The 17,784-nt window shown below is 39.5% G+C and overlaps 1 protein-coding gene across 3 annotated transcripts in view; it reads right to left on the bottom strand.

Moving 5' to 3' along the window:
• The window catches only part of SUMF1 (sulfatase modifying factor 1), a 111,322-nt gene that overhangs the window by 71,296 nt on the left and 22,242 nt on the right, over window positions 1-17,784 (bottom strand). For all 3 annotated transcript variants that reach the window (XM_047746311.1, XM_047746320.1, XM_047746327.1), the window contains exon 3: window positions 15,393-15,467. In XM_047746311.1, the coding sequence (XP_047602267.1) occupies window positions 15,393-15,467 (75 nt within the window). The remainder of the gene's footprint in view (window positions 1-15,392; window positions 15,468-17,784) is intronic.

Genomic DNA, 17,784 nt, shown 5'->3' with positions numbered 1-17,784 from the left:
AGATTAGTTAGTACACATACTGAAATGTCTGCAATGGTTATTTCTGAGTGTTGAGATTATGGGTGATATTTAATGTTCTTCTGTAGGTGCCATTTTTAATTTCTAAATTTAATTTCTAAACAAACTTTTTCAGATTTTCTAAGTTTTATATTTTTAACAGAGCTAAGAGACTTAATTTTACATTGAAAAAACAAAAAGAAATGTTAAAAATATTTATTAATCAAAAAAATACTTATATTCATTATCCTACTGCAAACTTTTTAAAAATCATCTTCTAGTTTCATCAATAAGCATACACATTTTAACATATTTTTTCCAAATTATATATTGATCATTTTCGTTAATTTTACTAAATACTTTCCTATGTTTAATGTGAATTTCACAATAAACATTTTTAGTGGCCACACATAATATTTTGACATGCTGCTATATCATAATTTACCAAATAATCTTCTAACATTGAAACACTCAGGTTGGTTTTGTTTTGTTTTGTTTTGGCTATTATAGACAATTATACAGTGAACATCTTCAAACATCTTCACTTACATTTTTTTTTGTTTCTGCTAAATATCTAGAAGTGGTACTTCTAGAGTTTGTCTCTAATAAGCTCTTGCTAAAACTCATGTTCATAAATCCACGATGGTTTTTTTTTTTTTTAATCTATAACATTAATAGATTTTGTGGCTAGTTACCCTCGGGAAAGAGGGCTGAGCATACATAAAAGTTCACGGCACTCTAGAGCAAGGTATTTATTATAATTCTTTACAAGGAGACTCCATTTAGGCCTCTTAAATTGCTAGTGGCTTACTTAGATCTTTTTCAGTGTATAAAAGAGGGAAATTGCATTAAGTCTGAATGCGATTTTTTTTTCCTTCATGCCTTACAAGCTATGAAGCTTCTGAGGAAAAAAGGCAAAGAGAAGACAGAATATAGTAAATGCATCCAAAGAATGGGAAATTCTCTCACACAGGTTTTTTGGAGGGAAATCAGAATATGAATAATCCCACCTAGTTTTGGTAAGAGAGAAGAAAAAGAGGAGAGTCATCACCTCAAAGAGCATCATGACAAAGAGGACAAGGACTCTTGCTGCCCTGGCAGCCCAGGTGCACAGCCAGAGATTATCTACTTCCCACCTGATGTCCCGACACGCCTCTGCAGAGGGCTGCACGGCATGATGGTTCGAGTGCTGCCCCTTGAAACTAGAGGCTGGCACAGAAAGTGCCCATCTCAGCCTAGGGCTGCAGGAGCACAAAAATTCTGAAAGCTTCCCAAGGCTGACTTCTTCAGGGTACCAGCCTGACATGAACATTTCACCCGGCAGCTGGACCCTGGGCCAGCAACAGGAAGGTTGACTGCTGATTCTCCGTGTGGCAACAGCACGCAGAGTAGGAAACATATGCAAATTAAACAAAAAAAACAATACTGTGTATCTTGCAAAGCTCTGTGAGAGCTGCTGAAGCAAACACAGGCGTGGCAGGGAGTAGAAACCTGGCTCTAACACTCAGGTATGCCAGGCTTCCCCAGAATGGCTGCACACTGAAGGCAGGCCTGCTTACAATGTTGCTGAGTTTTAAAGGTGGGATGGTTCTGGAAAGCTATCTATTTAAACTTCCTCATTTTACAGATGAAAAAATGAGCCCCTAGGGTGCCTGGGTGGCTCAGTCAATTAAGCTTCTGCTTTCAGCTCAGGTCAGGATCCCAGGGTCCTGGAATGAACCAACCTCCCTCCCCCAGACTCCCTGCTCGGCGGGGAGTCTGCTTTTCCCTCTCCCTCTGCTGCTCTCCCTGCTCATTTGTGTTCTCTCTCTTTCTCTCTAATAAATAAAATAAAAGCTTTTAAAAAAAGAAAAAAAAAATGAGCCCTGAAAAGGTGGTAGGCAGAGCCAGGAAAAGGACCTTACAACCGCAGATTTTCAATTCATAACTCTTTTCCACCATACAAGCATTTCCCAACAGTTTACGACAAAATGTTGGTAGGTAAAGGGGAGGTGGTGATGGAGCGGTTCCACGGTCATAGCAGTCTACGTAGTCAGGAAGGCACTGGGCTAATCAAGTTAAACTAGTTTTTTGTTTGTTCGTTTTATTGGAGAACTTTTCAAAATCTTTAAACTATACCATGTGGTTAAGTTTTGAGGAAGGAGACACAGTATGCACTGAACCAAGCAGTTCGCCAAGTGGTTAGTGGGTTCCAGTCCTGCCTCTCCTCCTAATTACTAGCTATGTGACATGGGAAAGTTACTGAACCTCTCTGAGCCATGGTTTCCTCAATCAGTAAAATGAGTACAAAAAAAGAAAACTTATAGGGCGCCTGGGTGGATCAGTGGGTTAAGCCTCTGCCTTCAGCTCAGGTCATGATCTCAGGGTCCTGGGATTGAGTCCCGCATCTCGCTCTCTGCTTGGCAGGGAGCTTGCTTCCTCCTCTCTCTGCCTGCCTCTCTGCCTACTTGTGATCTCTGTCAAATAAATAAATAAAATATTTTAAACAAAAACTTATATAATAGGCTTGCTGTGTAGATTTAGCGTAATAAACAGTGAAGAGATACATACTCTTATGCATACGTGGGTGTCAGTACATTACTGGAAATCTATAAAAACCAATTTACGGTGACAATCTTCCATTCATTCATTCATTCAACAAACATTCCATGAACATCTACCCTATGCCAGCCCTGTGCTGGGACCTGGGGGTACAGAAGTGGATCATACAACCTGGGGCTGAAGACAAACAAATGAGTAGATGATTTTTAAGCCTGCATTAAGTACTGTGACCAGGAAGAACTCAGTGAGCTACGGAAGCCCAAGGAGGGGCATCCATCAAGAGTCAAGGGGTGCTACTCTGCAAATGCTTCCCATAGAAGGTAAGAAGGAGGAACAAATGAAGGGCAGGGACGGGGAGGGCATCCCACACAGGAGGCTGCCGGTATTATAAGAATTAATCAGAAAAGTTGGGCATCAATACTTACTGTTAAATGAAACACACCAAAGATCTTCAGAACCTTAGCTCTGAAGGGATGTTAAGAGGTCCCTTCATTTCAATTTACACCCAAAGGTATCCTTTCTACAGTGTTCCTAGGACGAACGGGTGAGGCAGGAGAGACACTGGTCCTCAGATGACCAGGGCAATCCAGATTTACACTTGTTATCTAGCATAATTAATAGCACCCCATTTCATTCTCAAAAATGCCCTGATCTGGACAATAAATTACATGGTCACCCTACCAATAGATGGTCTCCCTGTCTCAGCTTGAACAATTCGGGTGACCCTCATCACTTCCTTGCAGGCAGTTTCACATGTCCAGATCACTCTAATAAATAGAGGGTTCCCAATCAAAGGCTAAAATGAAATGTTTCCCAGACGTTCCAATTGCTGGCCCTCATTAGGCTTTATTTATTTATTTATTTATTTATTTATTTATTTATTTATTCCAGGATCACATGAAATAAATCAAATTCCTTTCAGATCACCTTTCAGATGTCTGTAGAAAAATTTAATTCACTCAGTGCCTCGTCTTCTCTAGGCTCAGTAATTTATTCAACCTTCTCCAAGCTCTACCATCTCAAAGAAATCACCACCTCCCCAGTTGCTTAGGCCAAAACCCAGTAGTCATACTTGAGTCCCCCCTCTCCTTTTCCCCTTATGGGCTCAGATGCACTTCCAAATATCAGACCACTTTTAGCATCTCTACTCCTACCACCCTGCTCCATGGCCCAAACAAGTCTCACCCACTATGACAAAACGTATGAAGAAACCGGAGCGCGCCCTTTAAAATGTTAACTAAGTCCAACAACTTCTCATGCACTTAAGAAGAAACCCAAATTTCTCTGAGCTACAAAGCCCTATGTAATCCACCTGCTGCCTACTTTTCCAACCTAACCATCACCCTCCCCCCCATCACAATCCCCCTTGTTCATCCCCCTTCATTACCGGTCATGCTGGCTCCTACTCCTCATCTAGGTTTCAGCTCAAGTGTCAGAGAAGCCATCCCAGACCCCACAAATAGAAAAGCCAAAAGAACCCAATCACACTACTCTGCAGTCACTTTCCATCCTGTTAAGTCTGTTTCATTTTATTCATAATTGTCTGTTAGACTGTTCACTGTTAGAAGTTCACTTGTTTAGAGTCCTATAGAGTTATAACCTCCGAGAGAGAGTGAAGACTTATACCTGGGTCTCTTTTGTATCCACAGCACTCAGAATACTGTCTGGCCCACAGCACACACAAGATAAAAATTTTATAATGAATAAATTCACGTGTTCCTGAGGTTTCCATGTTTTCGAAACCCTTCCCCACTTTGGGTGACATTTTCTGGATAAATACCAATTGTAGATATAGTCTTTCAGTGGGATATCTTTTTGTAAAGACAGAGAGAGACTCAGCCCCTGGTTTATGAGTTTTACACCATAGGAATGGTGCTAGGATGGTTCTCCAGTGCTAAAAGGTCAGTGCCACCCTCAACATTATCTAGAACTGAGGGAAGACATTTCCCTTCCTGGGCCATGGTTGCCTCATCTATAAGAGGAAGGTTTTTTTGCGAGATGTTTTTGAAATTCCATCGATTCTAAATTCTCACTTTTACGTAAGTTTTTCTTAAAGCTGGGTATCTCCTGGGCATGACTCCCCTACTTAATAGTCAATCTTTGTCTCACTTTACAGGTTTACAATGCAAGCAGCAACATCTGGGAGGTACAGGATGTCAGAATCATTATTATCACTATTACTTCATCCAAGTCAGTTCTCAAAAGACCTATGACTTGACAAGAAACTTAAGGACTACTTAAAGAGACATTTCAAATATGAGCATCTGGAACACCAGCATGCCTCAAATTCATGCTCATTCTAATCAGATGCCTTACTTTGGAGCAGGCTGGGAAAAAAAAACTGGGCCCTGTTATCCTATTATATTGGGTTCTCACCTTCCAGGGTTATCAAGCTTTGCTTCCTGAGCCTACACCACACACTGGTTCCTAAATCAGAGAGCCAACTACTCTTTTCAAAAACAGACACAAAATACAGTTGTGTGACTATGTTTTCTTCTTATCTTATCCAATCAGCCAGCCCTGGCTGCCCTTCCCAAATAACTCAGTTACAGTGAACCTACGTCAACCCTGATTGACTTAAGTCAGTGTTCTCTTGCGAAGGAAAAGCAACTTTCCAACATGAGACAGTTCATACCAGGTCTGAGCCCTGCAGCTTTCAAAAACTAAATGCTCCAACAGTTGATACCCAAATGGCATTCTTTCTTTTGGGGGGGCAGGGGGCAGATATTTACTGCTTATTAAGTGACAGTAACCATGCTGGGAATAGAGTGGTAGACTGCATTCTCTCCCACCATCACAGAACGTACTTGGGAAAGGGAAAGACATTCAACAAATACCTACACAAGTAATCATGAGTGAGATAAATGACATAAAGAGAGAGCACAAGAAACCACAAGAATAAATGGAACAACCTAACTCTGGAATGTGGGACAAAAGAGGAGAATTTCAAATGGACTTCCCAGAGTAAACATAGCTAACACATAGACCACACAAAGCAAAAAGCTGAGTGGCTAGAGTGTAAGAATATAGTAGGCCCTTTACCAGATGCTTTTCTCTAGTTGATCCCAAAATGAGTTCTTCCACATCTGCAAGGTTCCTCTTAAATGTCTCTTCCACACACAGGCCTTCTCCCCTGATCAACCTAACAAACGCAGCTCTCCAGGCACCTCCCCTAACTCTACCCCAGCACTCCTTACTACAGCACCTGACAATGCCCTTTCTAATTCTTTTCTCCATGTTATTTCATGCTACCTCCAGGACACTCCAGGATTGTACAGATCTCATATACTCTTATAATTTTATTTTAATATTTTATTTATTTATTTGACAGAGACAGACACAGCAAGAGAGGGAACACAAGTAGGGGGCATGGGAATGGGAGAAGCAGGCTTCCCACTGAGCAGGGAGCCCCGATGTGGGGCTTGATCCCAGGACCCTGGGATCATGACCTGAGCTGAAGGCAGACGCTTAACGACTAAGCCACCCAGGCGCCCCTACTTTTATAATTTTAAAACAAATGATGTATGTGTTTTCCTTTTTATCTCTCTAAAACATTTGATATAAAAATATTATTAAATCAGGGGCACCTGGGTGGCTCAGTGGGTTAAAGCCTCTGTTTTCGGCTCAGGTCATGATCTCGGGGTCCTGGGATTGAGCCCCACATCGGGCTCTCTGCTCAGCAGGGAGCCTGCTTCTCCCTCTCTCTCTGCCTGCCTCTCTGCCTACTTGTGATATCTCTCTATGTCAAATAAATAAATAAAATCTTTTTTAAAAAATTCATAAATGAGAGAAAACATTGAATTTTGGTTTACCACATTCCTTACACTCTGAGCACCTAAAGAGCAGGGGGGAAGGCTATCTTTCATCTCTGTATTCTCAGGAATAACACAGTATCTAGAAGACAGTAGAACATTTTTTATTGTTTGCTAAAACAGACCACATTTTACACCAGAAAGCAAACTTTCAAACATTGGGAGGTAGTCTCATTTCCATCACTGGAAGAAGTCAAAGAACACACCCCAGGGCTAATGGCTGATAATCAAGGAGGCATGAATCCAAACAACTCAAACAATATGTCACTGTAGATACACAAAAGAACTGAAAGCAGGGACTCAAACACTTGAATGCCAATGTTCACGGAAGCATTATTCACAAAAGCCAAAATAGCAATTAATGTTAAATAGCTGGAAACGATACAAATGTCCTTTAACAGATGAATGGATAAAGAAAATGTGGTCTATAGAAACAAAGGAATATTATTCAGCCTTAAAAAGAAATGAAATCTGATACATGCTGTAACATAAATGAACCTTGAAGACATTTGCCAAGTAATGTATGCCAGACACAAAAGGACACTTCCTTAAGGCACCTAGAGTAAGGAAATTTATAGAGACATGAAATACAATCAAGGTTCCCAGGAGATGGAGGGAAGTGAGAATGGGAAGTTATTGCTTCCTGGGTAGAGAGTTTCTGTTTAGGATGGTGAACAAACTCTTGGAATGTATAGTGATGATGACTGCACAACATTGGAAATGGACTCAATACCAATGAACTATACATTTAAAAATGGTTGAAATGTTAAATTTTATGTTTTTGTATATTTTACCAACCCCACCAAAAAAAAAAAAGAAAAAAAGAAAAAAAAAGGATATGTCACTTATGTCACTGATACTCCTCCAGCCAAGGGCTCTGAGATAATCCAAGAAGATTTCTTCCACAATAGCAAATCCTTTCAAAATATCATTGCAACTTGGCATAGTGCTATATGTGACATTATCAAATCTTACAAATGGGGAATAGTAAAGCAAAGCAAAGAAAATTTAACTCAATTTTCAATTAGAGACAGTGCACTGGAAGAAGCCAGCATAATGACATTTACTAAAAGACTTTTTATGTGCTAAGTACTGTATTAGATGGCTCTTCACACATTACTTAATTTGCTCTTTACAATACTCTCTACTAGGTAGGCATTATTACCCTTACAAGAAATTGATTAAAACAAGCAAAATGCTAGTAACAGTGAAGAAAAAAAAAATAACCACGGGGTTGTGCTGGAGTAAAAGGAATGAACAAACAAAACTACAAAATCATTACTAGCAGTAGTCAAGACAAAGCTTGTGGTCTATACCTACCATGTTACCAGATTGATAGCCTTAAAAAAAAAGTCAATGTTCTCCTGAGAATCATAACAGGACCTGAAACTCAATAGTGAAGGGGAAAGAAACTGAACCAGTACCTACCCCACGATGACCCAGATGTTAGAATTATCAAAGATTTTAAAGCAGCTGTTATAACCATCAGCTATGCAGTAAAGATGAATATTACAATGAACAGAAAGAAAGATAGGCATTCTCAGCAGAGAAACAAGAACTATATTTTATTTTTTTTATTTTTTAAAGATTTTATTTATTTGACAGAGAGAAATCACAAGTAGGCAGAGAGGCAGGCAGAGAGAGAGGAGGAAGCAGGCTCCCTGCTGAGCAGAAAGCCCGATGTGGGGCTCGAACCCAGGACCTGGGATCATGACCTGAGCCGAAGGCAGCGGCTTAACCCACTGAGCCACCCAGGCGCCCCAAGAACTATATTTTAAAAAGAAACTTTAGAATTACAAAATACAATATCTAAAATTAAAAGCTGACTGGATAGGCTCAAGAGCAGAATGAAAATGACAGAAAAAGGAGGAAACTTGAAGACATATCCATAGAAAGTACACAATCTGAAGAACAGAGAGAAAAAAACATTTTAAAACAATGAACAAAGCTCAGGAACCTGTAGGATAATATCTAACACTCATGCAATGGAGTTCTAAAAAGACAAGAGACATGAATGCTGAAAAAAATATTTGACATAATGGCTGAAAACTCCCCAAATGTGGTTAAAAACATAAATCCACAGACACAAGCACCTCAACAAATAGGATACTCTTTAATATCCAAGAAAACAATGTCCAAATGTCCAAATCATAATCAAACTACAAAGACAAGATTTTTTAAAATCTTGAAAGAAGCCAGAAATTAGTAATACCAATATGTATAAGAAAACAGTTATTCAAATGGCTGAAAACATGTGACCAGAAAAAAATGTAAGTACATTTTCTAAGTGATGAAAGAAAACAAGTGCCAACCCGGAGCCCTGTATTCAGTGAAAATAGCGTTTAGGAATGAAGGGGAAGTAAAAACATTCTCAGACGAGGGAAAACTAAGAGAATTCATGGATATAAAACTTGCTCTCAAATAAATGCTAAAGGAAATTATCTAGGCTGAAAGGAAATGATACCCAATGAAAACAGGGAGCTTCTGGAATAAAGTGCAACAGAAATGGTCTGGGTAAATATAATATATCTCTTCTTTTCTTTTCTTTTTTTTTAAGATTTTATTTATTTATTTGACAGAGAGAGAGATCACAAGTAGGCAGAGAGGCAGGCAGAGAGAGAGAGGGGGAAGCAGTCTCCCCGCTGAGCAGAGAGCCCAACACGGGACTCTATCCCAGGACCCTGAGATCATGACCTGAGCCGAAGGCAGAGGCTTAACCCACTGAGCCACCCAGGCACCCCAATATATCTCTTCCTTAAATTAAAAATATGTGTGTGTGTGTGTGTGTGTGTGTGCGTGCGTGCACGCACGTGTGTGTGTGGATGTTGCAAGCAAAATGTAACATCATCTCAAACTTTTTCAATGCATGTAGACGCACTACATATGACAACTACAGCAGGGGGTAAAGGAACTTATATGGTTACAAGGCACTTATGTTTACTTGAAGTGTTAAAATATTAACTCTTGTGACAGACTATGACAAGTTAGGTATACATATAGTAATCCCTACAGCAACTACTAATAATACTAAAGATAAAGCCAAAAAGCAACAAATTAAAATGAAATATATAAATGGAATACACAGGGTGCCTGGGTGGCTCAGCAGGTTAAGCCTCCCCTTCGGCTCGGGTCATGATCCCAAGGTCCTGGGATCGAGCCCCACATCAGGCTCTCTGCTCAGCAGGGAGCTTGCTTTCCCCACCCTCTCTCTGCCTGCCTTTCTGCCTACTTGTGATCTCTGTCTGTCAAATAAATAAATAAAATCTTAAAAAAAATAAATGGAATACACATCTATATATTCAAAAGTGGGTTTAGAGACATAGAAGAGAGACTGACAAAGGCTGACCAATGTCTAACTGGAGTCCCCGAGAGAGAGGTAAGTGAGGATGAGGGAAAGGCAGTATTCAAAACAATAATGGTCAAGAATAGTCTGGAGCTGTTTAAAAAAAATGCCAGTTCTCAGATCTATGATGCCCAATGATACTCAAGCCAGGTAAATGAAAGAAATCAACTCCTAAAAATATTATAGACCAACTGTATAATAACAAAGACAGGATTTAATCTTAAAAGCAGCCAGAGTCAGGGGCACCTGGGTGGCTCAGTTGGTTAGGCATCCAAATCTTGATTTTGGCTCAAGTCTTGATCTCAAGGTCATGGGATTAGCCTGGCTGGGGCCAGGAGCTCCACACTCCACAGAGTGTCTGCTTGAAGTTCTCTCCCTCTCCCTCTGCCCTTTCCCCCAACCTGTGCAATCACACATGGACACTCTCTCTCTCAAATAAATAAATACATCTTAAAAAAGGAGGGGGCATCCAGAATCAGATTACCTACAAAGGAACAGCAACAGACTGTGTATGAATGGTAACAAGAGAAGCCAGAAAACAGTGAAATCCTCCTTTCAGTGTGCAGAGAAAACATACTGCCAACCTTAAGTTTTTACTAGGTGAAAATATCTTTCAATAACAAAACACAATTAAAGATATTTTAAAACAATTAATAATAAGAACATTTACTACCTAAAGATGTCCTATAGTCAAGATACATTCTGTCTGAGATGCAGAAAGGAAGGCAGAGATAGTAGTAATGATAGCAGTAACCAAATAAGGTTTAGATAGAAATGGATTAATAACTAAGCACTGGAGGAAGAGAACAAATTAGAATGAAATAGTGGGTATCAGAAATACAGAAGTTGGATGGGGATGATTCCAACAAGGTCCTAGTATTAAGGGACTAAAATTTGGACTTTAAATGTGAGCATTAAAATAGATAGTTAAACTAGTAAATGAAGAGACATACAGCATCTAACTTCTAAGGATACAAGTCAAGTTAGAAGAAGGAAGAAATGGAAAAATATGCAAGAAATTGAAGAAAAAAGAAGAGAAAAAACTTAAAGACAAAGCAAAGAATAAAATGGAAGAAATAAAGTCAAATATATCAGTAATCATACTAAACTATACATAAACACAAAAAAACTATCTCTTGACTGAAAGACAAACACTGTCAGAATGGACTTTCTAAAAACAGTCATATACTCTTTACAAGAGATATACCTAAAAACATAAAGATATAGAAAGACTGAAAATGAAGAGATGAAAAAGTATGTATTAGACAAAAGAAAGCTTATACACCCACATAGATAATAAAAAATAGATCTGAAGATAAAACTTATTAGACAAAAGGAGAATCCCTATATGTCAAAATTCAACAGGAAAGACATATTTCCACACTTACACAGTTACACTTCCAAGCTTAACAGCAAAGTGTTTGAAAGACACAAAGCAAAAACGAACAGAATCACTAAGAGAATCGATAATGGACGTTAGAAAATATTAAGATACAAGCATTTACAAATGTATTACAAAACCTTTGGAACTAAAGAGATCATTTAGAAAGAAATCTGTAGGGCGCCTGGGTGGCTCAGTGGGTTAAGCCGCTGCCTTTGGCTCAGGTCATGATCTCGAGTCCTGGGATCGAGTCCCGCATCGGGTTCTCTGCTCGGCAGAGATCCTGCTTCCCTCTCTCTCTCTCTGCCTGCCTCTCCATCTACTTGTGATCTCTCTCTGTCAAATAAATAAATAAAATCTTTAAAAAAAAAAAAAAAAAAAAGAAAGAAAGAAATCCGTAGATCAAAATGCTTAAAAAAAAAATGGCCCCAAACTTTCAAAACGAAGCATCGAACTTGAGAAGTCCAAAAGAAAAAAAGCAGCAAAGAAGTGACTTTTCTCAAAACCAGCTGGTGAGCGGCAGAGCGGAGATTTAAAACCAGGTCTCCTTCACTCAAGGACTGTGATCTTTTCCTCATGGCTTTTCTAAATAAACAAGCCCCCAAATCAATTTGAGAAAAAGTCTTGGTGAAAGAAGAAAATTCTTAAAGCTGAACTGAGGTTGTCCAAGAAATGGTGGTTAAGCTACCAGAAAAGTAAAATTTCTAACATCAAAAATGAGGCTGAGCAATTTATCCACCAGGCACATGTTTTGAGTTATTTTAATTTACTTTTCCTACGTACTAGAACTTGCCTTTCTGAACAGTTTCTGGCTTGGCTTATACTATTTAACTTAGTAAAGCTTTTCTAAAAATTATTTTTGGGGTATGACCTCAGAATCTTGCTGGGCCCCAAAGCATTTCTCAACACAATCCATGCACATTTAGGTAACTGAATCACATCCTTACTAACGGCTCTCTTTCTAGCTTGGAGTCTTCACCCAGTGGTGCTTATGTAAGAGACCATCAGGCTGCATTATTTCCTGCCTTTTGTCCTGGTCCAGCACCATCCAAATAACGCTGCAGCCAGCATTTACTTGGGCAGGATATATGGCTGTCCCAAAACTGTTTTTTACTTAAAAAAAAAAAGAAGAAGAAGAAGATGATGAGTTGGTAATTCTGATTCCTCACGGAAATTGGTTTTCAGTAAAAAAGAACTTCTCAAAATAACCGAGCCTCCTCTTTTATCAAGGACACGTATTCAAAAATTTGTTTCGTTAAAGTGAGCAAATTCAGAAAGTGTCAAACCACAAACCAAGAGATAATCATTGTTTCTCAGGCTCCCACCAAGAGCAACTGTTTTCTCCCCACCTCATGGCCATCCCTCATGTCAAAGATTTATGAGCTATTTTAATAACATACTTATTAAAATGAAGTATACTTTTAAAATATTAAATGTTTTAAACACTACCTTTATTTCAACAATAGAAGGTTATCTTGAGTAAAATACCAATACCCCAAGACAAAAACAACACAGCAACCAAAACTAGCCTTAATCCTTTCTATGATTTAATAACTATATTAATAGCTATTTTATAGCTATATTTTATAGCTATATTAATAGCTATATTAATTAAGATTAATTAAAATTAATTAGGCATTCAAATAATAATCACAATGAAGAAAATTTCAGCAAGCACATATGCTCTGTTTTAAACCATTAAATTCACACAGTTTCAGATATTTTTGTCAGCAAACCCTAAAAGCCAGTTCAATGTCTTGCCTCAGATCTTTAAAATTAAAAAAAAAAAAAAAAAAAACAACCTAAGATGACAGCCACAGTAGCATCGTTTTTGGATCTCCCCAAATGTATGCATAAAACCAGACAGAATAACTGAATAACAACATCAAAAACCCAAGAACAATGTGCACAGCCAATGCCATTATCTGAGGTCTTGCCATTGGGTTCAAACAGGAGTCTGATCAGGCCTGTGGATCCAGCTACCAGTTTGCAGGAAATGCAGAGAACAGGGAAAACAGGTGAGCTGCAGCAGGAAAGTCCATAGGTTAATCACCCTGGATTCTTCCAGAGATAAATTGTTAGGGATAGAAAAATCAGGGAGGAGGATGGAGCAATGGAAAGGTTAAAAGAGTTTTTGTTTTTGTTTTTGTTTTCTAAGATTTTCTTATTTATTTCACAGCAAGATAGAGAGAGCCAGAGAGCACAAGCAAGGGGAATGGCAGAGGGAGAGGGAAAGCAGTCTCCCTGCTGAGCAAGGATCCCAACATGGGGCTTGATCCCAGGACCCTGGGATCATGATCTAAGCTTTAAGCAGAGGCTTAACTGACTAAGCCACCCAGATGCCCTAAGAGTCTTGAAAAAGACACAAATTTACCCTTAAATGGATAGGATTAAACCATAGCCTTGGGATGCACACCTGGTGATAATACTATAAAGAAATTCAGGGAAGGATTTACTTTATAAAGCAGGATAATGGCAACTCTAGGAAAAGAAAAGGGCAATAAGGCTGTGGCTCATGGAGGGGCTTACTGGGTAGGCAGAGAAATTCTAATTCCTGACTTAGGTGATCGTTACAAACATGCTCACCTCAGGATAACTCAGTAAGCTAAACATTTGCTTCGTGTGGTTTTCTGTATGTGTGTTGTTTTGTTTTGTTTGATTTTTGTTTTTTTTACAGAAAATTTGTATCACTGGTATAACCTGTCACCAAAAGATTTATAACATTTAAAATAATTTACATTGGGGCACCTGGGTGGCTCAGTGGGTTAAAGCCTCTGCCTTCGGCTCAGGTCAGGATCCCGGGGTCCTGGGATCGAGCCCCGCATCGGGCTCTCTGCTGGGCAGGGAGCCTGCTTCCTCCTCTCTCTCTGCCTGCCTCTCTGCCTACTTGTGATCTTTGTCTGTCAAATAAATAAATAAAAATCTTTAAAAAAATAAATAAATAAAATAATTTACATTTACTTAAAAGTTATATGAAACTTTTAAAATAATTATATGAAAATAAACAATATTACAAAATAATTGCATGGAAGTAAACAATGTTACAAAATTCGAGTTAGCTACTGTAGCCTGGGGAAGGTTCCAAGGCCGAATTTGTCTGTTTAACAGGAGACTAACAAGTGCTGCTGAGTGTTAACGACATGCTCCTCCTGAAATCAGACTCTGTCCTGACTTACACAGGTCTTGAAAGAGATCTGAAAAGGGAGTAACGTTTTCACTCCGTGATTCAGGATTATCTTAGGTTTTGCCCATACTACCTGAACTCATCTCCTGTTTCACTTCAAGTCTTCTCCTGGACCATCCCTGTCTTGTGCTTCTGGAAACACCGGGTTAATAAAAGGTCTGGTAGGGGTTCCTGGGTGGTTCAGTCAGTTAAGTGGTTAAGCACCTGCCTTGGGCTCAGGCTGTGATCCCAGGGTCTGGGGACTCCCTGGGATGGAGCTCCTGTTGGTCTCCCTGCTCAGCGGGGAGCCTGTTTCTCCCTCTCCCTCTGCCCCTGCCCCTGCTCATGCTCTCTCTCTCTCTCTCTCTCAAATAAGTAAATAAAATATTAAAAAAAAAAAAAAGGTGTGATGCATGAGGGTATGTCAGACCTAAGAAGGGGTTGAAAAACAAAAACTTAGCACTCTCAAATCATCAACAGATGCATTTTATTCATTCCAGCCCTTTCTAAACACACTTAAAAGGTTTGCTTTTCCATTAAGAGCATTTAAGCAAGAGACCAGCACTAGGCTCCTGTGAGAGCTGCTTGTTATCATCCTGGTTACGAGCACACACACTTCGCTGGGTACTTACAGGGCACCCTCAGAGCCTAGCAATAATCTCCCTTTGCCTTTATGCCTAATGTGCTTGGAGGTTCTGGAGTGACAAGAGGCCCTGTATCCAAAAGAGCAAATTACAAAAATGAGTACAAAGGCCCTCCGTCATCTGAACTCCGTATCTTAAAACAAGGCACCACATCCTGAGCTGCTGGCTCATCAACACTAGGCCAATGTGACCTCAAAGCCCCTTAAAAAAAAAAAAAAAAAAAAGTGTATCGGATTACATAATAGACTTAGAATAAAAACTTGTAATGAGCAAAAAACCCCCGTCTTTATGAGACTTGTATGTAAACAAATTCTTGAACATTCGGAAATCCAAAGTTCCGCTCACCACACAGGTGCTTATGGAAGCTCAGTCAGTTGTGGGCCCATCTAGAGCAGGACTGGTGAGGGGCTGGCGGGTTGAGGAGTCGTGGCCCTTATAGCTTGGACTTTTAACCCAACCCCTTTCCAACAAACAGCAGAGAAATATGAGAGCCTGGTTGGACATTACTTACTGCCTGCTGGATATCAGTCTTCACTTGCTCACTCAACATGCCTTCAAAGACAAAGGAGTCACCAAACTTCTCGGCCTGAAAGGAAAGAAGGAAATAAAAACCCAGAATGGTTGTAACAACGTGTTTCACATGGACAGTTTTCTCTGTGCGTAAAAGTGATTCTTCTAGTCCAAATGAACTTTAGTTATTCTTGTGACTTCCCAGAGGATTCAGAAATGACTTAAAAGCATCTGGCTTCCTATTAAAACAGGTTAATATCAATCACTTACAGAGATCATGGTCTTTTCAGGCTCATTTAGCTGATAAGAATGCAGACTGGAAGAGATTAGCTTTTGAGAATGTGATTGCTCCTGTTGATGGAAACACATCTCCGCAAGTATTTCAAATGACTTGGAAAATAACAGTATTCTTTACAGGTCAGTTTACATAACCAACCTTTGTCCTTTGCTCTGCTCCTGCAATCTAGCTAAAAGAATTGAATGACATTGTTGGCTGATATTCTGATAGACTCTGGCTCCCCTAAGGGGTAACTGTGTTTATAAATCTCAAGTGGCCAATTGAAGCATCAGATGGAAATCTGTATTTTTATTATTTTCATTTAACATTTAATATTTTCATTTAACATTTAACATTACTGCCTCATCTACCTGTTTTATCTGTTGCATCGATCTCATACTGCAAAGGCCCTTCGTCTCCATGATTCTATTCTTCTAGTTCCCCTCCTCTTTCTGACCTCTTACATCTCCTGAAATACAGGGCTCTTCTTCTAGCCCCTAGAATACTGTTGCTCCCTAGTGCTCTGCCTTGCTTCTTCTTTCTCTTCACCAGTGGCTCTTGGGCTTTGTGCAGCGGAGATCACCTGGCCAGCTTACCAAACTACACGTTACTGCTCCTCAACCTCAGAATTTCTGGTGAGGCCAAGGAACCTGCACATGTCAACAGCTCAGCTGGTAACTGGTGGTCCAAGAGATCACACTTGGAGATACACCGACCTACTGACAGACAATCTCCTTCAATCTCACTGCTATAATGACCAGCAGCATGCACTTCAAATGACCGTCCCATCTCCACCTCCATCCAGGCCAGTCCTGTCCTCACTAGATGATATTAACTGCTTACTGGATTCCTGTAGTTCAGGCCTTACAAACACCTCGAACTCCTTTCCCTGATCAAAGTGTATCATCTTTTCTTCACCCCTGCTCTTCCTCCTCTTTCCGTTGTGGGAAAGTACCTAAGCACCCAAACCATCCCTTCATCCAATGAACAAGTTCCAAACATGTTGCTCTGTTTGGGCAGCAATCCTTGTTCTGTGCCTGAGTATGAACTAAATGACGGAGATACAATGTTAATATTAGGTAAGTACAGTCCCTGTCTTAATAGCACTTACATGTGGGGGCACAGACAAAAACTCAAGTCAAAGAAAGGATGGAAGAAAATACTTATAACTTTACTTGATCTTGTAAGGTAAAGAGTATCAAGAAAAGCCTCTTTTCAATAGAGTGGGGAGAAGAGGTCTCCTTGAGAAGGGGCCATTCAGCTGCAATGACTCAAAATGAGAAGGAATCAGCCATAGTAAAAGGGAGATGCGCATGGGGAGAAGGAAATTCTAAGCAGGGCAGGGAGATGAGTGGAGACCTCAAGCTGGAAAAGAACGCTGAGTTTTCAAGGAATCGAAACAAGACCAGCTGGGCTTGAACATGGTAAGTGGAATATGATATAAAATAAAGTTGGAGAGACAGAAAAAAACTGTGAAGTATACTAAAAATATGAAACATTTATCCAAAGTAGGAGTTCTTAACACTTTTTGTACCCTGAACCCTCCTGGCAGTATGGTGAAGCTTAGGGGCCTCCTTCTCAGAGTGAAATGTTTAAATGTTTAAATACATAAATAAATGATTTCTTTTATGAAGAAAACCAGTTATCTCAAAATAGTAATAAATTTATAGTATAGCAATATATACATGCTCATTATTAATATATTAAATAAGATCTAGTGGAAGGTCTCAAAATTATCATTTCTAAAGGAAGGATGAATGTAAACAATATTTCAAGATATCTATAATAACAATAACGTGACAAAAAATGTTTGTGATTTCTACTGGTGACAAAGTTATAGATACTGCTATTATTACTGTCATCTGCCTCATAATTGAAAGAAATGCTATACTTGAGTGAAAGGGTAGTAAAAAGCCAGATGTCGCTCTTCCCCATCCACATTCCTGAATGCCCTAAATTCTGTTTATTCTGTCTTCTTTATGAAGAACCCAAGTCTGAGGGGAGCTTGTCTTCTCACTTAAGTAGACTACCTAGAAGACTGATCTAGAAGGATCCTTATGAAACAAAAAGAAGAGGGTCTTCTGCTTACTATAAACAGGTACAAAAGAGAAAACTG

This window comes from Lutra lutra, chromosome 1 (genome assembly GCF_902655055.1).
Source record: "Lutra lutra chromosome 1, mLutLut1.2, whole genome shotgun sequence".
Taxonomy (NCBI): domain Eukaryota; kingdom Metazoa; phylum Chordata; class Mammalia; order Carnivora; family Mustelidae; genus Lutra; species Lutra lutra.
Note: the sequence above shows the minus strand (reverse complement) of the source record. Positions and strands in the feature narration are given on the sequence as shown.